General features: G+C 36.5%; 1 protein-coding gene across 13 annotated transcripts in view; it reads left to right on the forward strand.

Annotated features, from left to right (window-relative positions):
* LOC117567734 (uncharacterized) overlaps positions 1-27,570 on the forward strand; it is a 61,029-nt gene that overhangs the window by 8,820 nt on the left and 24,639 nt on the right. For all 13 annotated transcript variants that reach the window (XR_007955044.1, XM_052005670.1, XM_052005671.1 and 10 more), the window contains exon 3: positions 26,503-27,540. Coding sequence is in view for 12 of the 13 variants with exons in the window: in XM_052005670.1 (XP_051861630.1) it covers positions 26,513-27,540 (1,028 nt within the window). In the remaining variant the exon portion in view is untranslated. The remainder of the gene's footprint in view (positions 1-26,502; positions 27,541-27,570) is intronic.

Genomic DNA, 27,570 nt, shown 5'->3' on the forward strand with positions numbered 1-27,570 from the left:
CCACATCAAATGTCAGCTGTTCACATTGTTAGCGCTACTTATGTAAAGCGCACACCAGCGAAGACAGTGCAGACAAAGCCTGCCAAATAGCGGAAAATGTGCGCCAATTTAGTTGTCATTTAATTTGATGGCTCAGACGATTTGGCAGGCAAAGCCAAAGCCAAAGTCAACGAAACCAGAAATACGCTGAGCATGGCAACTCAAAAATATACGAATAAGAAACGAAAGCCACAAACGCAAAAGAACACAACAAAAACAAGTGACCAGCAATAAAATGCAAAGCATGGCAAAGTGCAAAAAGTAAACAGGCAAAGGAAATTGCTGACGAAAACAGAAAATCAAAAAGTGGCAGAGCAAAGATTTCGGAGGAAAAGTTATGCATGAAGAAATGGGAATTTAAAATAATATTAGTTTTCAGATATATGTAAACACACATTTGTTATTGAATTTTTAACAACTACTTCAGCACTTTTGCTTGCGTGTCTCCTTGAAATTTACTGCTTCTATATTTGACAATGAAGTTCCAAAGCGAAGGCTAGCTAAAAAAGAAAGAAAAGAGAGAGATAATGAAAATAAAAGTGAGCTGGACACTCATTCATACGCTGATGTTCGCAAATAATGCAGACCATTACATTAATGACTGCGGCAAAAGGTTCACAAAAAGTAAAAGAAAATAAAAATAAGAGAGAACAGTTCTCCGAGCTCTGAGAGCTGTGGATATAAAAATCGAAACCTTATGAGGTCATTTTAATTATTTATGTGTGTGTAGATGTGTGTGTGTGTGTGTGGCCAGCCCAAAAGCATGCTACACTTTTTTTGTATATTCTCATTTGGGCTTTGTGAGTCAAGGTTAAACGAAGACATTGCCTTCTTAGGAGCTAGATTCCCACAATTTTTGTGATTTCATTTGACAGTTTGTTTGCGAAACGCTTTAAGCAGCTTACAAAATAACGTCGTCACATTTCATAAGTTTCATTTCACTCGCTCGCCACTCGCTAGCTGGCTTGACCCAGTTACAGATTCGGATTTAAAAGTATCTGCAAGATGCGCGCACATGCTTGATAAATAGAATGTTATTTAGAGCTGTTGGTCAGTAAGCTTTGGTTCACTTGGCTTGCCTTGCCTTGGCTTCACTTCATTCATTCATTCAGCACTCAGTGGGTGATTTTTGGCGCTGAGTTACTGAGTTTATTCCATTGATGGCCTTGGCAAAAAGAGCGTGGTTTGATTGCGCCGCATTTGGCTAGCTTTTCATGGTTATTAGTCGAGGCAGAACGAGTGATATGGATAGAGGACTAGCTCTGCCCACACACAAAATAAAAATCAAATAAAATTGCTGGAGACTAGACTGCTGGACTAGCAAATGCCTTGCACTCATCACAAAGTTTTCGCCAATCGCAATACTCTGCGAGTGAAATTGACACACTGCTAACTGACGTCATAAATAGAAAATGTTGTCCTTGTTTTGGTTTATCTGCTGAATGAATCAGATGAACATGTGACTCAGACACATAAATTATTTCTTCTTAAATTCTGTTATTTCTAGAATGCTGTCACTTATTTCAAAACATAATTGTAAGTAATTAGCTGGCTTGACAATGTAAAATTCTTCACTCAAACTGAGGCCAAGTCAAGTGCGTGTCTTGAAATTTTAATATCGATGTGGAGCCAAAATCTTATCGCGGTTGTTTGCCTAGCCAAAAAGCAGCCAATAAAAATGAAAATAATTGGCTTGGCATCGGCTGCCCACAACATTATAATAAAACTGACAGCAAATTGGAGCTTATAAACTTGTTGGTAAGCTCATTCCAATTGGGCTAAATTGCACTAAAAAATAAACTCGCTTTTAATGGTTTTATTCCGCAATTGAAAAGGGCCGTTATAGCCAATTTGCATTACAAAAGCACACTGAGTTTGGAGTTTGCAGTTGCACAAATAAATTTCAAACATAAAATTAATTCAATGTAAGCTGAGAGTAAAACAAAAAAAAAGTATATTTCTATTCAAAATATCAGAAACATGAATAAATTTGAAATTTTTTCTCCATTTGAATTATTATTATTATATGAATTTCGTTTAGCAACTTTAATTAAAAAAAAAAAAACAATTTGAAATTTATTCCGTTTAGCCCACTCATAAATTTCTACTTCGCCCCAACTATCTGCTATGATTTATAGATGCGCTTTAAAAAGTAAAAAATAAAATGAATACTAAAAACATTGTGCGACTATTCGTCATATGTGTCACTGTGCCACAGCCCCCCAGCCTGAAACTGTTTCAATATGCAGAACTTTATTGCACTGCGAGAGAACAGCAACAACAATGGCAACGAAAAAATATCTTGGTACTATTTTAGGATGCCTCACGAATTGACTGTGACATTGGCCAATTTGTTGACGTTGTTGGCCCAGTACACGGCAACAACAACAACAGCAACAATGCTGTGCACAATTTATGCGTGCTAAACACATAAAGAATACCAACAAAAATTCCTAGACAATGGCAATATCTTCAAGGCTAGAAGACGAGACGCAACGACGGCAAAAATCGTCGTCTATGTTGAACCTGATTATTGCCTCAAAATGTAAATGCAAATTTATTTGTATGCGACATTTCTTTTCTTACTGATTTCACCTCGAACTTCGTCTTTGGCTTCTTTTTGATTGGCATGGCAAACTAACAATGCAATCGGCACTAAACAAAAATAATCTACAAATATGACAGTCAACTGAAGCTGCGCAGTAGCTGCAACATTTCCACATGAAATAAATAACAAATTAATCGCATAAAATTGAAATTATTCAGTTCAGTTCAAAATAACTTAATAATTTGATAATTTCAAATAAAAATACTTAACCAAAGTTTAAAATGTTAAATAAAGAACTTGTTTCTTTATTTTATCAAAAGATCGATGGAATATTAAGCATCACTGTAAATGAAAAAGGAACTCGAAGTATTTTAAGCTCTCGCTCTCTCTTTCTCGTTTATATAATTTAGATAAAGACATTTTTTGAATTCATTATAAAAATAAAAGCGGAGTTTGGACTTTAAAATATAGTGTAGCCTTCAGGCAATAAACATTATTGAAAAATTATTGCCAATCTGAAAATGAAAAACAAATATAATAAGTTAATGCAGTTTAACCAATAATGCGCTCAATGCCATTATAAAACTTAAAAAATTTGAAATCTAGCCATTTTGGATAGTGGAAAATCAGTCTTATTTCGATAGGAGTGATTTAAAATAGAGACATATCTCAGTGGTGACTTTTGTTTTTGTGCCATTTCAGTTCAGAGCGGTTGTTGTTTGTGCAGCTCGTTTGGCGAATTTTTCGTTGCTAATGAAGCTGAATTTATTGCCAAAACATTATGAACATAAACACAGTTTGCACATACTCATTTTATGGCCAGCAATAACAACAAAAAAAGAGCAGCAAACAACCATGCCGAGGATGACGATGACGATGCTAGCCAAAATGAGACTAATGTATGCAAATGTATCCAGTAGAATAGACAAAGACAGACAGACAAATGCGAAATAAAGACAGAGCAAGAGAGAGATAGACAGCGATAGGGGGCGGTAATGTATGTTCTCTTGCAGATGCCAAAAAAAAAGTTTGTTATATTTTGTTCAAGTGGGTGTAAAAATGAATAAGTGTGAGTGTTGGCTTGAGAGCATGTGCTCTAGCCACTTGAAATTGCCACTCCCTCGGCTTTCTCTCCCTTTACATCACTCACTCGCCCGCTTTCTTTATCTTTCTCTCTTGGTCCCAGCTCTATTTTACCTTCTCGCACATTGCAGCTAGCAAAGGATTTGGTCTGGCAGTCAGGACATTCCAGCCAGCTTGCATTAAAATGACTTTTAGATAAAGTGTGAAAATTGCTTTTGAATACATTTTTGATGGATTTTCTTGTTGTTGTTGTTGTTTGTCCTGCTTCTAGACGCTGTTTTAGCGTTTGCCTCTGCATAAAATTGAGACATATTTCGGCATTTTCAAGTCGTTAAACCGACGGTCTTAATGCGAATTTTGGCATACTTCAGCATAACACGGCGTATACGCAATATGCGGCCGCCACCACAAAATGCCTAAGCAAACGCTTTTAAAATGGATTTACTCGTAACGTTGTAAAGTGGCCACGTCTTCGCGTGTCTTCCTTTTGCTGAGATTAGAAAATTTAAGCAAGCAAATTGCTGGCATTATGAGGTAAGCTTTTGTCTAGAAATCAAAACAATAAACACACAAGCCAAATAGATTAAAGGTGAAACCTTTCGTGGAAAATTAACATGTCTATTTAAAGACAGAGAATGAATACAATGTCTTGAATGCGACAAGTGTTGAAGGGTCTATTTTTTATTCAATGATTAATAAAATAACATAATATTACAAAAGCATATTGCAAAATTTTTAGCTCTAAATATGATGTTAAACAATTTTTTTCCAACTCAAGACAACTTCAACCGATTGAGTTAAAGTTATATTCATGATCTTTATTCATTGTGGTGATTTAACAGAGAGAGAATAATAATTTCTTGAATGCGACAAGTGTTGAAAGGGTTTGCTTTTCATTAACAAAAATCATTAATCATATACATATGTGTACTAAACTTCTTAAATAAATCACAAATATGTAAAAATAATAATTACAAAAGTTATCTGCTAAATCGCAACACCTTAAATTGGCTTAGTTCAACTATATACTACATATAATCATGCGTCTTATTCATTTTATTGATTAAAAATAAAATAATCATACCACATGGTGTGCACTAAAATTCTTCTCTTGTTCTCAATTCCTTGGCGAATTAGCTCAACTAAATATTAAAATTATATATTTTATGCAATTTATTATTAATTATATATGTTATACTTAATCAAATCTTGCTAAGCCTAATGGATTTTATCAAGCAATAATTAATGGCACACATTATTTGGCAATTATATATTCCATTGAAAATATATTCACTCTACTTTCGCAAGAGCCATTTACTTGACCTTACTTTCTGTATCCGCTGTTAAAATAATCAATTATGATTAGCCAGCTAATGATAAGCCGCTCCCAAGCTATATTCGCATTTCGTTTGTTGCCGATATTTGCGTTTTTTTCGGAATCCATTCGTCTTGCTCAACGCATAAGAAATTAACCTCAATACAAGTTTAACCTAATTTTGTGCTCCCCACGAGATTGAGGTAGGTGAGGTTAAGGTAGAGGTGGAAGGTAAGGTAAGGTTTTCCCTAATAGATTCTGCTCTAAATGGCTGGCAGGCACGTGTAAAGTCGACATCATTAATGAGGCACAAAATCTTGCAAAACTGAATCGCAGCGCAGGAATAACGAAATGCGACTTGCGGGCATAATATGCGTAACAAAGGAAGAACGCCAAAACAAATGGCGAAAAAACAGCAAAGTTTTCCCCAATTGTTATTGTTGCTCTTTCTCTTTGCTGTTGTTCTGTTGGAGTTTAGTTGAGTTGAGTTAAGAAACTGTACTGGGGTTATGTAACATAATTGACGACATTATTGCCCAATGGGGGCCTCAGCGACAAAGCTAAGCGTCGCTAAAGAAAATGCTAATGAAAAACTGGCCACAACTCCACAACAAAGGCAAAGCAACAACGAGAACAACAACAGCCACGACTCTAATAACAATGGCGGCCATGGCTGACTCATGGCGCCATATTAGCTAGCGGAAATGCCAGGACATCCGGTGCGCTAGCCAAATCCGTTCGACTGGCCAAAAAACTACATCCAAACTCTCGCTAATACACACTCACAGACATGCAACATCTGAAGAAGAAGCAGCAGTAGATCAACCAGCAGGTGGAAGTTCTTGGCCCGATGGTCTCGGTCTTGGTCTTGGTCTTGAGCTTAGTCTAGAGCCGAGTGCAGTTGAATAATGGCCGTCGTCACTGCAGTCAAGTGAGGCGTATTTCTCGGCTAGCTCAGCTCACAGGCAATCAGTGTCAGTGCCAGGGGCAGGACATAAAAACCAAACTTTATTTGCAGGTACGAAAAAACATAAACAGATACATACGGCGCACAGTGGAGCAAGGCTGCCATAAAAGTGGCATTTATTTCAAATTCAAATAACAAAGGTGAAAGCAATCACGAGATTTTTGAAATTTCTATTATAGAAAATAAATTGTATGATGAATTTAAAAACATTTTCTTAATGCGAACGAAGTATTTGAAAATTACTTTATAAATAAAAAACGTTTTCCCATACAAATCTTTATATTGCAAAGTTTAAAAAAAAATTAAATATATAAAATTATTGAAGATGGTCAAATAAGAAAGGCAAATAATAATAATAAATAAAATATAGCAAAAATTATATTTTTCTTTAAAGAAAACTTATTACTGATAATTCAATATTAAAATTCTTCATCAAAACTTTTTAAGGTTATTTTTAGCTTGAAACTAGAAACTTTTTCTAATAATTCAGATCACAGTTGGATTAAATATTACGAAAAATAAAATAATAAATAAAATATTCTAAACAAATTTTAAAATATAAATTCAAAATATTAAAAAATTGTAATAGAAATTTTTCATATTTTATTAATTGATACTCTGCCACTGTGCGTGGATATGCTAAAGGAGAAGTGAAGTGCAGGCAGACGACGAGCTGGCAGAGTTAGGTTGTTGGTATTGAAGGTTCTATAGATTGCTGCCGCTTGCATTTAGTTCATGGTGCGGTTCACTGAAGCGTTAGGTCAAACAGAAATTGATTTCTTCTGTTTATATTTTGCTGCATATATTTATCCAATTTTGCCAAGGGCCGACGAGTTCTCTGACTCGAAAAAAACGAGAGAGAGAGATAGAAATTCGTTACCATTACCTTTACATAAGTACAGAAACAGGTACACGCCAGCGAAGGGGAGCTGCTGCTCTTTAGATTGGCAGTGAGTTCAAATCATATGCGACTATATGCCATGTATTTGATATGTTGATATATCACAGCACTTTTGACGGCTTGTCAGTTACAGAGCATGAATGATTCTAATCGACATGGAAAAGGCAGAACATGTGTGATTTGGAAAATAAAGAGATAACCAATTTGACAGAACTCGTAAATTTGAAGCGAATAAAATTAAAATGGCAATTAAGCCAATTAGATGTGTCCTTTTCTTAGTGAATTGCTTTGGTTTGGTATATATATATATATATGTATATATATATATGTATATATATAACTATATACCAAATGTAATTTTCGGTAGATAAAATGATATATTTTGTGCTATATGTATTTCATGGACGTAAATAATAGTATATTGATATACAAACTATTATTGTCGGTAGACAATATAGTATATTTTGTTATTTATGGTATATTTTGAAGACAATAGTATATCGATATACCAAATATAGCTTTCAGTATACTTTAGTATTTTTCCAATATATTCATTTGTACTCCAGCTTTCTTTCTGGCTTCTAATTTTATCTAAGCCATCTTTATTCATATTTTGTTTGTGTAATTGCTTGATATTTGCATAAAATCTTGCTTAAAGTTAAGCGGAAGACGCTCTTAAGTTGTTTGACGTCTGCCTCAGTTTTGCACTTCTAATTATAATCTACAGCAAACTTACGTGCGAACAATAGCAAGCACACAAATCATTTGGAGGAAGACAGCAAGTACTCCTCCAAGTGTTAGCCGTAATAACTTTAATTAATGTTGCTGCAGCCCACAACTACAGCAACAACAACATCAACCAGAGTGGAGCACCCTCTTCTGCCGCAGCGGCTCAAAGTCTTGCTTCAACACCCCTCCAGATGCGATAGGGAAACTCGTGCCGCCGCGACCCCAAACGAGGGCAAAGGCAAAAAATGCAAAAACAAAAACAAAAAGTGAGAATAAAAAAACAAAAGAGGGGAAGAGCAAGAAGAACTTTCTCACATTTCGCGCACTCGCTCATCGTAAATTATGCAAAACTTTCACCCTGGCCATTCCAGTAAAAAGTCAGACATATTTGATGCAGCGACACCGACAGCGACAGCAAACATCACATGTCAGAAGTTAAATGAGCTGATGTTACCAACTACCAACGAACTACCAAACTACCATCCTATGCAACCTTATGAGGTGTCCTCCAAGGTTCAAAGGCTGGCTGACAAAACTAAAAGAAAAAAAAGCTCTGTAAAAATATGTGCAAAAATAACAGGAGCAAATTTGTTCAGAGTGCACAAAGAAAAAAGGAAAAGAATATGCTTTTAAGTGAGAATCGGGGGCATGGTTTATCATTTTATGGCCAATTTGACAGGCGACACATTGACAAAGTGAAGGGGTCGCGACATTTATTGAAATATTGCATCACATATAATACAAATACGAGCAGAAGCAGCAGCAGAACCAGAAGCGTAAGATATCCGAGGGGAAAATCTTTGAAGATTGGCGATGGGAAAAGCAACAGTCGCAGAACTCATTGCACATGCAAATCACAGACAGCTGCTGTTGGCGTGATGGGTGGGAGAGGGGTTTGAAGGGCAGGGGTCAGGTGACCTGTCGCGTGCAGAATATCTGCTTCAGGATAAAAAAGAATCAACAGGAAAAATATGGAAATTCACGCGTTGCTTTCAATACAACAAATTTGGTTTTTTCTTTTTCTTTTTTTTTTTTTGCTGACACCCTTTAGAAGAAACACGCAGATTCATCTACATGCATAATACACAAGCACAAGTGTGTGAGTGTAACCGTCGGTGTGTGTGTGTGTGTGTTTGTGCATATGTATTAGATTATTCAGCAGTATTTTTTTTGTTGCTTTTTTGCCAAAGCAAGCAACTCAAATATGCTCTCTGTGTGGCGCTCACAGGACACCTGCTGTGCAACAATTTCAGCATTTTCAGCTGCAAACATACGTTGTTGAGCTTCAGATAAATTATATGATAATAAGTTAGTGCATGCACATAGGATGTTAGCTTAGGGCAGGAAGAAAGAAAGAATGTTTTTCGCCGGAAACTCATGTAAAATACATATTTGCACTTTAAAGTTAAACTAGCTCAAGTCAACAATAGTTATCCAACAATAAATTTCAAAGAACAGACTTCAACACATTTTATTTTCAACTAATGAATTAACAAGCAAAACAATTTTAAATGTTTTACTAATATTCATTGTTGTTTATATTCCAAACCATTTACTATGATATTTAAAACTTTTTTCTTCGTAATAAATCTTTTGCTACATTCTTATGCAATTCATAATTGCACTTTAAAGATAAACTATTTCATGTTCTACAAATTTAATAGAAAAATATTTCAAACATTATGATTTAACAAGCAAAATAATTTAAATAGCTATTAAAAGATATTAATATTTATTATTAATGCCAGACATTCTTTTTATAATCCTCCTAAATTGCTGAAAGAAAAATGCATTTTTAAAGATAAACTACCTCAAGTTTATTCAATAATTGAATAGAAAAAATTTCAACATATAATATTTTGATTGCTATTGTCTTTGTATTCCAATGTGTTGATTAATGCTTATTGTTATTTTCAGTTTCTACAGAATCTTGTTTACTGTGATGATTAAATTAATTCCATTAGCGTTATTGTAATTAATCTCCTGCTGAATTGTTGTCTTGCATCTGTAATCTATCACCATTACTATTTCCACTCGATTATGTAAGAAATCGATATACAATTTGTACAACGCCGATTCTCGACATATCGATGCGATTGTGTCGTTTTTAATTTAACACAATTACTTTTAATTATGGTACATATTATGTAATGTGAAAACGTGTGTTTAAATGACGTACACATTGTATTTTAATTGTTTTAATGGCAAATACAACATTTTCATGGTAATGAACCGTTTGACTTTATTACCAACTTGACCGACCTCCTCCCACGCTTCATTTCGCGCTCATTGCGTGTGTTTTAATTTAAATTCAATCAGCCCAGCGACAGTTACAGATTACTCAACCACCCAATCACTCGCTGGGCTTGGCCACTGATAATGGCAAACAGTAACACAGATATCATATTTTATGGTAAAAGGTATTAAATGAAATTGACTGCGGAGTCGACTTGTTATATGTTACACATTTCATTTATATTGTGGACTGTGCGACCTTTACTTTATACATTGAGATTATTTTTTAAATAAAAACCACGACATTCTATTGGTCACAGGAAATTATTTAAGTAGTCTTTGGGGGGTCCAAGAATTTTTGTGCAGCTCACACAAATTCCGTTGAATAACGTGCGTGCAAATAGTCAACTTAATTAGTTTTATGCACACCAAAAAAAAAAAACAAAAGAAAAATGCGCCACATACGGCAACCGAACAAGAGCGCAAAAATAAAAACACAAAATATAGAGTAGAAAAGTTTGTACATTTTCGTGCAAGGACATGCGTGACGTCGCCATCGTCGTTGTCGTTTGTCGTTTCGAGTCGCATTCACACTTGAAACTCCAATTTTGGCCAGCGTCAAGTGAAAAATAAAAAGCAACTGAGATTGCTGAAATTTAACACAAACGAATGCGAAAAGCAATAAGAAGCACAAAGGACATGCTATGATTAGCATTTTAATGCGCTTTGACCCATTGCCGTCCTTGTTGCCAAAAAGAAAAATACGTAGCTACAATGTTTATTATTCATAAAATGTGATCAAAAGGCTATAATTAGTGGACTAAAAATTGAAATTTCCACTGCAGTCAATTTGCAATAAAATAAAACGTAACGTGGCGCATACGTAATCTCTCCTTTTCCTTTTTCTCCTCACTGTGGCCCCTTTCAGTGGCCTCTGCTCTGCTCTGCTCCGCACGTGTCATCCTAACGATTAGCTTTGCGTGTGCTCGGATTAACTTTAATTGTCAAATGACGCACCACATTGACCAGAGAGGAAAACCGAGAGAGAGTGAGTGAGAGTAAAACGGAAAGAAAGTAAGAGCAAATGGTGTAAAGTATGTGGAAAGTGGGTCATATGTTGGCCATATGGAGCTCGATCACGATATGCTTGGTCACGCCAACAGCTAGCGATCCGGTTAGAACTGACTACTACGTACAGTTATTTTAGATCACGACAAAATCTGTGGCAATATATAATATCTACAGGTTGATCCCTAAGTAGGATACAAGTTATTCTTCAAATAACTAATAATTTTACTTGATGTTACCATTCATTTGCATACATATATCCGAAGAAATTCAATAAAGTTTGTTCACACTTTTTATAAGAAAAGATATACAAGAGTGGGACCATGTTATACAAAACATGTTTCCAAGATATGTTCACTGTTATCTGGTAACTTCAGTCATCTATAATATATTTATTTCCTTCTACAACAAGTTTACTACCATTAAATAAGAAATGAAATGGAGTTGAGTCATACTTTTTATAAGACTAAATATAAATAGAGCCGCCATGTTATACACGACATGTGTCTTGGAAATTATCACTTATATGTTATATTGCAACCTCAGTTATCCGTTATATATTTATTTATTTATTTATGTAATAATGCTACCACAACAAGGTACTACAATTAAATTATTTGATATGGTAACTTATTATTCTGGTCAAATTACCATAGTAATCATTTACAATCTAAATGTACAATTACCCACTAAAATTTGATTTAAAATAATTTACATAATAATGTGTTAAATGAGTTAGAAAATTACATTACTTACGCTCCCTCCTAACTGCTAATTTGACATAGATATTGATCCAGTAATTGCCAGTATGGACTAACCCCTTAATTCCACCACAAAGCATGTCAACAAATACATGTACCAGACAGTTAAGCCAACTCCCCTGACAGCTTTGAGTCAATTAAAAGTCGGTCGCAATGACCATGTTCAAACCATCGTTAACAAAAATGCACGAAAAATGGATTTAAATTGACGAAAAATAGCAAAACTCCGTACACAATTAGTTGCACAATTTCAATTTCAATACAAATCAAATCCAAAACACACATCGGGGAATTTCACTTTGTTGTTTTAAAAATAACCTCAACTCATGCCAGCCAAAATCGATAAGAGCTAAAACCAATATAGTATATATACATATACCCAACCACACATATGCTATACTATATACGGACTAACTAAAATGCCAGTTGGCCGCGATCTCATCAGGTATATGGATGAAGGCTAGGCTTCCCTACGCCACAGTTATTTGTATTGCTTGATTAAACCATGTCCGTTAGCGATATCCCTTTCCCCTCACACTCACGCACACACACGTATTTATATGTCAGTTTATATATATATATATTTGTCGGACTGTGTTTGCTTGTGGATATTTTCTCGCGCGCATTTCCGGCTCCCGACGCTCTCATAAACACCCAGACAGCGCCATCAATATTTCAGTGTGGCGCAACTTTTGCACTTATCACCCACATAAAACCGGAATATTGTTTAACAATTTAACGAACTTAATTAGGTTTTTGCCAAATTCATTCTCATATTTATAAACCATTGCATAAACTGGTTTTATCAAATTTTCGCTGTTTATTATTCCAAAAGAATTGCCAAAAGCGGCTATCGAAAATTTTATTATTGGCCTCAACCATAAAAATTACAAAAATAATCAATTTGATTTTCAAATGATTTTGTATTCTGTGTGCTCTATCATTTTGCATTTGAAAAGTTGAGTATAGGAAGCTTAACGCTTGAAATGTAAATTTAAATTTAAACATTTCAAATAATTTGCGACATTTTATAAATATTTTGTATTAGCCTGTGAAATGTTTATTGATATTAATAAATTTTCATTATTTCATTTTGCCTTTGAAATAAAAATTGATATTGTATAATTTTTCGAAATCTGTTAGTTCTCTATTTTAGCTTAATAAAAATTGTAAAATTTTTAGAAATTTGCACGTTGTAAAAATTTGTTATATTTTATTAGTACTTCTATCAAATATTATATATTTAAAATATAGTAAATAGAATAATATAATCGACATAGATATATGTATTTTATGTTGTTTTAATGAATTATTTATTTCTAAATGAACTTACATATTTATTTAGTTACTAAATCCTACAGTTTTCATATCAAAGCAAATCAGCAGAGGTCAACAATTAAAATAAATTATAATATCTTGGGATTATGCAATTAAAACTCATCTTTGAAGTCAAGTCCAGTCATAACCTTAATTTGAAGAGCTGTTGAAAAGCGTGGCATGCATAATTTATATGAATTGTGCGAAGCTCTCTGCAAGCTATTTGTCTCTGCAATTTGCTTTATTAAATGCACTACAGCTGCAGATTGTAACAAATGCGAGTAAATTGAATGGAAAAGGCAAAACGAATGTCGGCCTGCTGCATTTGACATTAATTGTAATTGCATACTCGCAGTAGAATATGTACGCTTTATAGCCTTTTATATGGTACATTTAGTAGCGGGCGGCTAACTAATTATATAATCGATATGTGGTCATAAATATTGCAAAAGACCCAAACGCGATTCGAAAGTGTGGAGTCAAAGTAAAAGTCAGATTCAGAACAGAACAGAACAGAACAAAAGTTCTAGTTCCCACAATGCTAAACAGTGTAGGCCGAAGGACTTACAGGACAATAACTATCATACAAAGTAATTTGTATACTAGTCATTTGCTCTTTTTCTCCCACTTCCCTCACACTGCAATAAACTGTTAACAAATGAGCTTAGCTATCAGCTTAGCTTCGGCTCGTATCTCAGATTTCTGCCTGCTTTAGAGAAATTCTCACGCAAACAAAGGCGACCTTTGAAGGGCTTTCCACTGCCAGTGCCAACGTCAGTGCGTTCGTTCGTTGTGTCTCCAGGACGACTACTCCTCGGATTCGAAGCGATCCGACTCGAAACTGGCACTAAAAATGTGTGCGTGCCATGGGTTTTATCGATTCGCATATCTAAATTTAGTTGGGCGACATATAATATCAGGCCCAGGCCGAAGCTAAGGTATGGCTAAGGATTAGGACGGGTAAAAGGCAACGGCAAGGCATACGCGTCTATTTACATATGTGCAGGTCACATGGGGCACCAGGACACGCATTGTGCCAGCCAGCCTGCCTTCTGCCTGTCTCAATCCACTATTCCGACCTCTTCCCACTAATAAATATTGCATTGTGATACACAAAATGCCCATCGGTGGCTCGCAAGTTGAACGTATAATTAAAGTTTTCTGCTGTGTCGTTGGGCTGTGGACTGGCGGCTACAATTAGAACCCTGGACAAGGTGAAACGACCGCACAATGGCTAGCAACTAGGCTAACCCTTGGAACCTTGAACCACCATAACCAGGGGAAAAAAAAAGACGAAACAAACACAAAAAATTAATAGAGTAGTGGGTGCAAGAGTAGTAGTTACTCAGTCAGTCAGAGCTCTGGTCGCTTGGTCGCTTGGTCACCTGGATTGGCCCCCAAGTCGCCAGGAGGCAGCTCCTCTCATGATAAATGAGCTACGCCAACTCATGTGGCAAATGTGACATGTGCTCCGAGCATTTTTCGTGTGTGTGCTGATTGTTGTTCGTGTACTCCTTGGGTGTGTGTGTGTGTATGTGTATACCCAGGAGAGATAAGCGCTAAAATTACCATATTACCCAACCAACAAACTCCGTACTCCTTCTCCCCCTTTCTCTCTCTCTACTCTTTCATCACCAACTGTCTCACATCTCACGTCCAGCTTTGACCCACTGAAGCGCATAAACCAAATCGCCAAAGGGAAACACCGTACGCTGATGAAGAGGAAGCAAATCGGGGGAAAAGGGAGACAGAGAGGCGAGGAAACGGTGTAATGGGTCAGTTTAGTGTGCTGGCAGCAGAAAATGATGGTTAATTTTGGGCCACATTGCGGAAGTTATTAACTCGTTTGATTGAACTTTGAGGAAGCATTTTCCCGAGGTCTCCGCAGTGTTAAAGTGATTTGTGGATTATATCTCGACCCTGAGGTGTTATATCTCTGTGTGTGGTGCTAATATAAATCAAGCAATAGATATATATTAAGCAAGGTTTTCGGCACGCAAAGCAGGCTAAAGCGCTTCTTAATTGACAGCATATATTTCCAGGGTGGAGCGCTAATATTACGCATACGCAGGGTGAGCAAAAATTGCCTAGTAAATTCATTTGCATTTACAGCATATTTATTGGGGATAATTATTATTATCATAAATATACATAAATATGTACAAAATCAATCACGTATTGTAAACAAATTTATTCTTTTATTTGCTCATTTACAACTAATTTCGTTTAATTTAAAACTCATTCAACACTTTTGCTCTCATTTATTCAAATAAGCCAACAGTTTGTCAATTGCCAATTAAACAGATTATCACTTGAACAAAGCAATTTGTAATCTATAAATAGTTAATCATAAAAGTTGCAAAACAAAGGCATTATTATGAATCTGATTAGATGACTTTGCTTTGTCTTTTGTCGGGGCCCAAAAAGCCTTTCCAAAGCCCCCATGACAGATATTCAACAGCTCATTAAGAAGCCAGACACATACGCATAACAAAGCTGACAAACACAGTCCCATAGACAGACAGGCAGGAGACTGCCTGTTGCTATGGCCATATGATCCAGCATTGTCGTCAGCCTTTTTGTGTTAAGTGATTTGCTGGCAACGAAAGCCAACGGCAGAGACAGAAGGTACATGTTAGGGAATTCCATTCCCAGGGCCATCATCGCAGCTGCCTTCTCAGCCTCGCAGCAATCTTTGTCTAAGAGTTGACGCCTCACGTGATGCCCCAAGTGGCGTCTGTGTAAGTCTGTGTGTGTGTGTGTGTATCTCTGCGTTCTCGTATTCACCAAGGGATTAATAGGGTTGTCGACAATTTTCGAGTGGCCACTGCCAAAAAAACGCTGGTAGACAATGCTCATTAGAGTATGGCTGGCTTTTTGGAACTAGAGTATGGAATAATTTCATTACCTAAATTGGTTTTTTTAGGCTTATCTTGTGCTGGCTGGGGTTGCCCCTTATTGCTTTAATTTAGAAAATTATTTCAATTTCAACATGTTGTTTTCTTCTGCTAATTGTTTTTAATTGAGGTGCTCTGTAGTATTTATTTTTTAGATGCTTTTGTTTTCTCCCGCTTTTCGATATTAAAGCTGTATTTTATTAAGGAAAACTTCAAGAATTATTTCCTTTTGTAACTATAGTTTAAGTCGTAACTCTTTTGGCTCTTGTTGCTTATTTATTTAAACTTCTGAACCGATCTCTTGCGTTTTCTGCTGCTTTATCCAATTGACATGCAAATTTTCTGGCACAAAAGCTCAACGGCCCCAAACACACACACACACACTTACACACACTTAGACACACTTGCACACGCAAACCACGAAATTTGAAAGCGCGCACTTGAAATGCATAGAAAAACGGACGAAGCTTTGATAAAGTTTCGTTAGCTTCCCCTCTTTAGACCAACAAAAAAAAACGAAGCAACCACAAAAATGCAAAGCACTAACAAGCTCTTGCACACGTATATAATGCGAGTGTATGTGTGTGTATTGAAATGTATAAGTGTGTGTGTGTTTGGCAAAGTCTTAGAAAACTTTTGTGTGTTTAATTTCCGGTTGCTTTAATACACATTCACTCAGGCATGCAGCTCTGGCGAGCTCCTCGTAAGTTCCAACTGCTTAAGCGCTGCCTGCGTGTCCTAGACTCCTGTCCTCTCCTGTCGCGGCGTCGTCCTTGCGGCTTTATGACCCGCAGATTTGTGGCTATTGGCAAAATATTTATACAGAAATTAAATAGCCTCAAATGGGGAATTACTTAGGCAAAGCCAACTCAAGCATGATCTCTTCAGCTATTGAATTGCACACAGTAAGTCAACCGTAAGTGGGGTCGAAATATGCCACGGTTGATGCATTAACAAAGGTACTTTCTACTTCGCGAAAGGAAAAGGAAAATTAAGAAAAGTTAAGCTAGGGGGGAAGTGCTCAATAAAATACTAAAATATTACGGGAAGCTTGCAAAGGAAATACAAGATAGCAGACAGCATTGAAGAAGTAAAGTTAAAGCTAAACAAAATTGAAATAAACTTGAAAATAAACGTATGCCAAAAATTCATTTTTTCATCATTTTAGAAACAGCTGGAAAATCGAGAACAGACATTGCGCTTCTGCTTTCTGCTTTCTTACACAGCTCATGCAGCTTTCCTATTTTTTCAAAGTGGAGCATAGCATAACCCTTCTGTCTTTGGGACCTTGTTGTGGCTTTAGCGAAATCACCCTCATGGAAGATAGCCTAATTCTGCAGTTTACCTGGGCTTAGCGACGAGTGCTGGCTATAGCCATGTCATCCTCCTATATATGCATGTATATCTTATTCAAGGATGCCATTGTTAGCTGGAGCGCCCCTTGAGATATATAAATAAACTGCCTCAAGATTAGTTTAAATGGTTGGCGACGTGTGTCTGCCCTCGTTTTATGGTCTGCTAGCTCAGCGAGCTGCGAGCTGCGAACTTCGAGCTGTGAGCTGTGAGCTGCGAATGCAAAAGCAGCTGCAACTTGTTTGAGGGTAACGCCAGTTGCATCGAGGGTCGCCCCTAACACAACACACACACACACACACAATGCGAGAGGCACACTGTCTGTGTGCATGTAAAGTGGCGCTTATTTTAACACACACTCACACCATTTCCAAAATACACACACACACACACTCATGGCATAGTCAAACACAGACTAACAACAACGTACAACAAGTATAAAAAGAGACGTTGAGCGTGCTCGACTACCAAATACTTCTTTGGCAAAAAAAAATGGAAAAATATTTGAAAATACTCTATTAGCAGAAATGCTGATAAAATTAGCTGATAAGTAGGAATTTTTACTTTTATTAATAAGAACATTTAAGGAAAACTTTACTATTCAATAAACACAAAATTTACCTTTCTAAATTTTATTTTAATTACTTGCAAGTGGACTGTATAGTATTAGTTTCAATAAAAATTATTTTTCTTAAATCAGATTAAAAATAATAAAAACTAATAGCCAATAGAATAAAGTAAATATCTTATTGACATTGAGAACTTTGATACAAGATCAATAGTAACTTTTTATTGAAAGTGCTTTCTTTCCTATACCTGATACCTAATGTTTTAACAAAAAATAAAATACAAAAATTTCTTTTTTAAATTTTAATTTATTTATTTTAAAATTGGCGCTGATCAGTGTAGACTGGGAACAAGTAATTAAAACTTTAAAGTAAATTTATTATCTGATATCAAAATAAGAACTTAAAGAAGGAAAAAATATAATATTTTGATAAAGATTATAATGCCTATTACCTTATTACTTTAGTTCTTAGCCTCTACTACCCGCCTTGTCCTAATTTGAATGGGCACTTGGTAAAGAAAGCTCTTTGGCACTCTCATATGAACATGACGCCTCATTCTCCTCCACAGCCCCTCTTCGCACCTCCCCGCCACCCCTTCCGTTCACCCTTTTGGCCCGCCGGCAACCCTAACACAGCTATTATGCTCATTATGTGCTTGCCACTCGGCTCGTTTTGTCGTCTTCTCATCGTTGTCGCTGTCGTCGTCGTCGTCGTCGTCGTTGTCGGTGTCTTCGCAGTCTTCTGTTTGTTGTCGTCCCACGTTTTGGTTGTCGTCGTCATCATTCTTGCTGTTTGTTGTCACTGCTTCTGCTGTCGTTGTTGTTGTTGTTTTTGTTGTTGTTGTTCTCATTCTTGTAGTATTCTTTGCTGCTTTGTCTTGTCTGGTCTCTTTCTATCTGTGAGTGTTTGTTTGCTTATCTTGTTTATTTGCTTTTGTGCCAAATTATTTGTCGTTGCTTTTTGTATGTGCTTTTGCTACTTGTTATTTCAATGTTTATTGCCGCACATCCTTATGATGTTCTTGTTGTTGTTTCTACTTCTGTTGCTGTTAGGCAACCAAGCGATTTTATAGCTTATGCTAAATTGCAGCACCGGCTATGCATAGTTGAGCCTATGACAAAAAGAAACAGCAAAACAGTTGTCAATAAAATTTTCCATATTTAAAGCTTATCATAAGCACAGAGAAAGAGAAGAATTTATACCAAGGAATAAATCTCCAAGAAGCATGTTTGATTTCCAATTTAATGTTGTTTTATTATGATGTTTTAGACATTAGAAGGCTTCTTTCCCATTTTACCACTACATAATATACATATTACCTGTAAAATATTCAATAAATATTCATTAGTTGATTATGAAAACTCCTTTCCATTATTCAGTTAAGTTAAGTTAGAGTGAGTTAAGTTAAAGTTGATTTAAGTGCATTTCTCTCTATGTACATTCTTTGCTCGGAACTCAACTATTCATCAGGACTTGTCAAAGCTATAAATCACATAATATTTATTTGATTCAGAATTCTTGTATTCCCTTTTTGGCCCACAGCTATAAGCAGCTTTTCCTATGAACTTTCAGTTCATTCAAAAAGCTGGGAGTGTCGATAGGAAAGGAAAGGAAACAAATCGAAATAAACCAAACAAACAGTAGTAAAAATAAACTGAAATGACAGACAGACGAGTATAGACAATTTCGGTTTCCGACGGCGTGGCACTTTTGGGAGAACATTGTTCGTTCAGTCCAAAAAATGTCAATTTATTATGGTGAAATCAGCGTTGGCCACACTGGACGGAAACTCATGGACGTACACACACACACGCACACACACAGACGCGTTACCCTCCATTTTGGCAATTCGCCCTCTCTCTTTCACTCGCTCTCCCTCTCTCCTTCCACTTGCAGTCGCTGTCATGTGTATAAATACTTTTTAATCTGAATTATTACAGTGTGCCAGGTTTTTATTGTAATTTATTCACATAAATTTCCCATGATGCATGGAATTTAAGTGGCTGTGACAGACGAGAAGAGCTGGCAATGGAGGAAAACACAAAAGAGAGTGAAGAGTGGAGAATGAAAAGAAAGAGAGAAAAGCACCCACATGCATGTCGCTCAATGTTAAATATTTTAGGCTCACAAAAACTGTCAAAAATGTGACATACAACGAATAAAAGGATTCCAAATATGTGCCCTTAAGTGATTAAAGCGATTAAAACTTGAACAGCACAGAAGTTCGATCTGATTTGTTGGCTGCCTTTGAGTTTATGCTAAAAGTTTTTTAATTACTTAACCTAATCGATAAATGAAGCGTGACCGCTTTTGCTCCATATTTTAAACGAGTAGTGGTAATATAATAATATTATTCGAGCATTATAAATTTATATGCACTCTACTTTTAAACTGCGGTTTTTGACAGCAACCGCAATTTAATTATTTAAAACAATTATTTTGCTAAATGAACACCCCACAGTGAATATCGATTTATAACGAACTAAAATCTACAATGTACTGCAAAAAAGTATCCAACTGTTATCGAGTATAGTACATTTCAGTTGTAAGCCCCACTCGAGCTGCACTCGAGCGACAATTCACTGTGGCTCTGAGAATGGGAAAAATCGCTTTACAAGAAGTGTTGCATACCACACACACACACACACACACAGACACGCACACAAGCATCTCCTGTTGGTGGCCAGCTTGCAACCAAAACCAGCAACATGAACATCAATTGACTTTGCTGATGTTGCACAGTTGGCGTTGCAGTTGACGTTGCAGCTGTGCTTACATTTCTTAAATACCTCCCAATTCAGCAAGGGTCTATCTAGTTCCCCTTCCATGCTGCCTTGCCCCATGCTGCAAGTATGTAAGGCTAACAGTAAACAGCTGCATTCACGTACGAAACATGCCACATGCTACAGAACGCATACTGATAGAGACAGCCAGCAACTCAGAGTACAGATTGAGGGGCGAAGGCGGGGACTGAGTTTTTGTTTGGTCATTGGCCAAGTGGCAAGCTGGCTGCAACCAGCTGCAACAACGTCACCAGCTCAATGACTGTGCCAATTAAGTGTAAACAGTATAAGCCCCACGCACTGTGTTTTGCACTGAAAAAAAAATACTCATAGAAAACGGATTAAGCAAAGTGAAGAGAATAATTATATTTATTCCTTTTTTTAAATTGAATTATAATTTCGATAGACTTCGAGCAATGAACACAATAAACAAACAAATAAAACAATTTATATTTGATTGCATTTAAATGCAATATAAAAATCTTATTAAATTACAAAACAAATTTAATTAATAAATTATCTTTGAAAACTGAAAATCTTCTCCCCTCAAACATTGTTTCTAAAATGGTGTCTATAACATCATGACATTTCAGTTAATTTAAAAATTAAATCTAGACTTTATATTTCAGAATATTTAATAATGTTGATCTGACTAATTCAACAAGTGTTAAATATAATGAGATTATTAAATCTCGTTACAATTTCAAAACGTATGATAGCTCAAATGTAACGTACATATAGTATGTATGTTATCTCTTCTCACCTCAAATATCGTTTCTAAAATTACGTATGCAAATATGTATTTTGTGTGTTTGAGCTTTGTGCTTTTTTTGGTTTCTCTCCGTGCACTGTTAAGTTGGTGCAAATGTTTGCACCGCAAACTGTCAAATGTGTTGTGGTGCTGTTTAATTTACGTGCAATTAGCCAGGGCGATTCAAGCATTGCCCGAGCAGAGTAAAGGCGTAAGGCGGCTGCCACACACTTTCATATATCATTCATGTCATTCAATGGATTCACTTTTTGTTTAAACATGGAAATCAATAGTTGTGAGTTTTCTCACTCTTTATGTGTTGGTGGTCTGTGCAGGTGGTCTGGTATTTCAATTAATACAATGCGACTTCGATTATTGGCATTCTCCCAACAGGTCGCCATAGTTGTCGTTGCCGTTGTCATTGTGCTAGTTTTTCTGCTGTTACCTAAGCTCCGACTTAAAGGGCTTAACGTCTCTACAGAGTGTGTTGGGGCGGAGTCGTGGCTATTATCGAGAGTGCAGTGCACTAATTGAAATGCGAATGAACTCGTGGAACCAACTGTCGACATCGACATCGGCATCGCCATCACCGTCAAGTAGAGTTATTTAATTAGGCATAGGAGTTGCAGCTGCTTCGAAGTGCTTTCAAAGTGCGTCACAGCAAAGTGCAACGTGGCGTATGCGCAATTGCCAATTGTCTCTCCATCTCTGTCTCTTATCACACAATCATACATAGAATGTGGGTCAAGTACTTACTTCAGTTATCCGAACATTACATAACCAGTTACGGTTATATTACAATAATCCCACATCAGCATCTCAATAAGCTCAATTACCAGTCGATGACAAGGACTCTCATTTATAATGCATTTTGCGGTGACACTTTCAAGTCAAATGTGACGGCAGAACAAAAAACATTTAAAAATTGATTACACTTTTGCATAAACATCAACATTTTAGCGCTTAATTGGGTTTAATCAAAGTTTCCTCTCATTTGTTGTTTGTTGCCTTTGTTTTTGGCGCGTGTCCGCAACTAACTGGAAAATCGATAAAATAGTTGTTTTTATTGGGGCAAAAGCAATCTCTTTGTTGTTGTGTTGGTGTATGTTCCGGCATTTTAATGGCAAATTAAAATATTATCAAAGTTTTTTGCTTTTTGCCAGAACATGGTAAAGGGCGTGAAATCAATATGACTATCGAAAGGTCAGCGTTTTTAATGAAGCAGCGCGTAATTACAAGACTCCCAACATAGTGAAATCTTTATTATTTAGCATAAAGCTGCAGACCTTACATTGGGAGAACTCAAAATAAAATATTAATTATAGTAACACAAGCAAACCTCAATTTAATTATAAGGCTAACTCCAAAACAACTAAAAAAGCTACAGTCGACCATGGACAACTAATGTAAATAAAAGCAAAACTGTGCGGTATTACTCCCAAATTATACCAACTTAATATGCCAAAAATACTAAAATATACCAAAGTTTTTAATTGGTATTTTGATATATATACTTAATTGTCAACCAAAGCTACTAAAATCCTTACAAAGTATGCGTTTTTGCAAAAGTAATTCTTAAATATGATAAGTTATACAATTTTTATCTGCACAAATTTTTCAGAAATTATAAATACTGTAGTTATTACCAAAAATTGCGACTATATCTTCAAAATTATGCTTGTTATTCGATTTTCTTCAATTTGGGACTCCGTTTTTCGAGGCGGGAATTAGGCGTACCAAAAATATTTAACAAACTTGATCTGCGTGCAAACATAACAAGTACTCTTGAAAAGATTATCTCTATCTCTTAAAGTCTCTAAAATCTAAGTGGAGAGACTGACTGACAGACAAGTTATATCGTCTCGACTGTTGACCCTGATCAAGAATATATATGTTATATGTACTTTATGGGGTTGGAAATATCTTCTTCTGTCAGTTATATGATTTTCCTGAAGACACAACGCTACCCTATTGGTAGCGGTTATAATAAAATATAAATTATAATTACACAAGCAAACTCAACAGCAGACAAAATTCCAATTACCCGCTCTCTAAATAGTTAACAGCTTTTGCAATTTAATGGAATTTTCAATTAAATCCATCTGACTACCTAACTCTGCCATTCGGCTAATACGATTGGATTTTGGTAATTTTCGTATTAGGTAATTTTAGTCATTAAACTTGACAGCTGCATTACACCAAATATTAAGCATACGCAGTGTACGCCTCAAGCCAAACTGACTGAACTACAAGTCAATTAAACTATAGGCAACAACAGCTACAAAAAAGACTCTATAGTTGTGCAATAAACTCGTAACAAATTATTAAATTGACTGAAAATGTAGAAAATGGAAAAAGAAGACAGCGAAAAGCGAGCGAAACTGATAAAGTTGCCAACAATAAAATATGAAAAGTTGCCCCAGGCGGGAAATGAAATGCACAGTGAACTAGAGACAAGTCCGACAACAAAAAAAGAACACAGAAAAAAAAGGACGCCATGGCAAGGACATTGCGCTTTGGCTTTTCGGTTAGTTTTGTTGGTTGGCTGTCAGTGGTGCCGCTTCCTGCCAGCTGGCGACGGATTAGCTTTGACCAACTTGCAACTTGGCGGTCCCCCCCGCCGTGTCGAGTGGCGCGTGGTTTGTGTAAATTTATGCGCCTCAACTAGAACGAGGTCCGGAAGGCATAAAGGATATCAGCAGCAGCAAAAGCAACAGCAACAGTAAGTGACGTTGGGTAAGCGGGGTAAGCCAATCGGTGGACTCTAAAGAGGGCAAGGGGAAAGGATGCTTACAACCGCAACCGATGTCTGGTCAACTTTACCAGCTATCTTTATTTTTCGTATTTTTTTTTTCGTCTTTTTTGTTGCCACTTCCATAAACAGAGGCCCAAAAGTTTTTCAACTTTTCAAAGGGGGGCGCTGGGCGTGACAGTCAAGTGAATTGACATTTACGGTGCAAACAACAACAGCAACAAGAACTGTATGCTGTTTTTTTGTTGTTGTCCGTGCTACAACCGCTTAAAATAGATTGAGGTCAATAATTGTTGAGCCGCATAGAAACACACACACACACACAGACACCCATCAGAGAATTATGGGAGACGTCGAGAAACTAGCAATTTACATATATATTCATAGAGCAAGTGGAATCCTTGATGTTGTTGTTACTGTTAAGGCTAATACGGAGTATATATTAAAATTTGTTAGCTCCTTTTACTCACCGAGTCGTTGGTTTATTTTTGTGCTTTATAGCCAAAGTCACGTAAGAATCAAATAAATGTATAATGAAGCTGGCTCGCAGTATGGCTGAATACGAGTGTAGCACACACATTCCAAAAGCCACTGAGCAGCCATCGAGAGAGTGGCTTGAATGGGTTTTACAGGATGTGTTGTAGCGCTTGAATATCTTATCCTTACATGCGTCCGTCCGTTTGTCTGTCTGTCTGTTTTTCCCATCGACATTCCAAAGTTGTTAGGAAAAAGCAAACAACAACAAGTTATTTGTACTGTGGTTAGTGTGGCAAAGAATTCAAAAGAATACTTTGATAGCAACAATAAAATGCGAGTTAAGAATTACAAATGTCAAACAATGAATATTTAATTTGAATTTTGTAATATTACACAAAAATATTTATATTTTCATCCAAGTAATCCACATTTTTCCGTAATTAAAAAAGACTTGAGGAACCAATTCCCATTCAAAGTGGAATTTCTTTTTTCTAATTTATTTGTCATCCATTGCAATTCGGAAGTAATTTCCTTTTGAAATTGGATAGCTGCAATCTAAATTCCATTATACATTTCCTTGAACACTCTGCAAGTAATGTTGCTAGCTATTTTATCACCAAAAAGCAAATAGTTTTGCAACTGTTGAAGAAGCTCAAAATGAAATACTTGGAACGCCCTCGTTTAAGTCAAACCCAACTGCGTGCCAAGTTGTTGAACAATGCTAGAACGAACTAAGCCACAAATACATATCTAAATACACAAATGTATAACAAGATTTATATATATATAAATTCTATAAAACAAAAGTCAATATAACGAAAGCTTCAAACAAAATGTCGTCAGTCTGTCAATGGGCCAAAGCAAAGCATTTTTATAATGATTTTACTTGTTGTTTTTCGGATCGCATGTTGTGGCATGTTGCCTGCCACTTGTTGTAGTTTCTAGGTGGAGTAGTTGTAGTCTTAGCTGTAGTTGTTGTTGCTATTGCTGGCGGTTGTCATTTGTGGCCATGGCAAACACAAAATGTTCACAGACAATGTAATTTTCATGCCCTGCATAGAGAGCAGAAAATAGAATTTTACTGGTTTTATTTCTTCTTATTCAATTTTCCGAGTCGTTTTTTTGACATGCACCAAAAAAAGAAATGACACAAAAATAACCTTTAGAGCTACCACAAGATTCAAACCGCAAAAATTCAATTTCCTTATTGGCTCTCCACGCACACACACAACAACATACAAATGTATAATGCATGTATTGTTTGAGCTCGATTAGAGATAAGTTTCTCTCTTACAAATTAATCGGCTTACACGGTGCAATTCAGCTAAAGCTTTTAAAAAGATTTAACATAGTTTGCTTTGTGGTTTTGTAATAATATCGGTAAAAGTGTTATTGTAAAAGGTATTTAATAAATAATTTTATATAGAAAAAAAAAGCGCAAATCTAGTATGTTGTTTACTCCATGGTATATTTATAATTTATTAGTATATCGATATACCATATAAAGCCTTCGGTTTATTGTATTATTTTTTTAGTAAATTGATTTGGTATACCTTCAGAATAATACTTTATTTACTAATTGCTTTTGCGGACAATAGTATATTTTGTATATGGTATATTTTGAATGTAATAGAATACCTATATACCAAATAAAGCCTCTGGTATATGGTATTTTTCGGTATATTAATTTGGTATGCCTTCAGAATAATACCGCACTGCTTCGCTTTTATTGAAAAATTAGAACCTGTGAATTTCATTATTTGCATTAATATTTAGTTATTCTATTATTTTTTTGTTTATATGTATTTTCTTTAATAGTTCCATTAACAGTAATCTTTATGAAAATATGGATATTTCCCCATAAAACACACATTTCATTCTTCTTAATGTTCAGTTTAAGATGTAAATGGCGCTGCAAAGTATGCTACATTTATTTGTATTTGCTTTTTACTTGCAGTTGTCGGAACATGGGCTGCGCCTTTGAAGCAGCCAGAGAGCAGCCCAAGCAAAGAACAAAACAACCAAATAGAAATCAATGTGCTGCCTCAGTAACAACAGCAACAACAGCAATAGGAAGTACTACAACTACAACAACTACGAGCAGAGAAGCAGAGGACATACAAATCAAGGATAACTATCAACAAAATCATAAAACGCAAACAGCGACAGCAAAAGCAAACGGCAAACATCAAAAAGCGACAGCTCAAGTGCTTTTAGCGACACAGCAACAACAACAGCAGCAGCAACAACAGTTTTGTCAAGTGGCGTTGGATAACAAGGACGCGTTGGCGACGACACACGAAACAATCGAAGCAACAACAGCAGCAGCAGCAGCAGCAACGCCAACAATCGATATTGAGGCAACAAACGATTTGCAAATAACTTGCACCAATTGCTACAGTCGCAGCCCAGAGATTAACAGAGATGAGCAGCCGCAGCTTCAGCAGCAACAGCGGCGACGTCGTCGCCGGCATTCAAGGCGTCAAGATCATGGGCGTCGCAGCAAGGGATTGCTGGCAACACCAACAACAACTACAGCAACACCAACAATGGTTGCAGCAGCCACAACAACAGCAACATTGGCTGGCATACCCTGTCTGCGGTTGCACGAGATGTTGCTGCATGCGCGAGCTGCCTTAGCGACGCCTCGTAACTCGGCAAACGAAGAGCAGCAGGAGCAAAAGCAGAAGGACGTGGTGCAGCAGCAGCAGCAACAGCAACAACAGCAACCATTAGCCTATCGGCCGTGGCAATGTCTGTCGGACAATGTCGCCAGCGCCGTCGTACCCGCCACCATGTCAGCCGCCATTTTAGCCAATCTGAGCGCCACATCGGCTGCCGCTTATCAGTATCTGGGCCAGCATTATAAACATTATAGCCAATCGTTCAGCTTCTATGCGGCATCCAGTGTCATACTGATGCTCTGCTATCTGACCACCACATCCACGGCCGCTGCCACACAATCGGAGACGGGTGCCCTTGACAAGCATCCCATGTAAGTGCCACCCACATTCCACACCCCTCC

The sequence above is a fragment of the Drosophila albomicans genome, chromosome 3, assembly GCF_009650485.2.
Source record: "Drosophila albomicans strain 15112-1751.03 chromosome 3, ASM965048v2, whole genome shotgun sequence".
In the NCBI taxonomy this organism is placed as follows: Eukaryota; Metazoa; Arthropoda; class Insecta; order Diptera; family Drosophilidae; genus Drosophila; species Drosophila albomicans.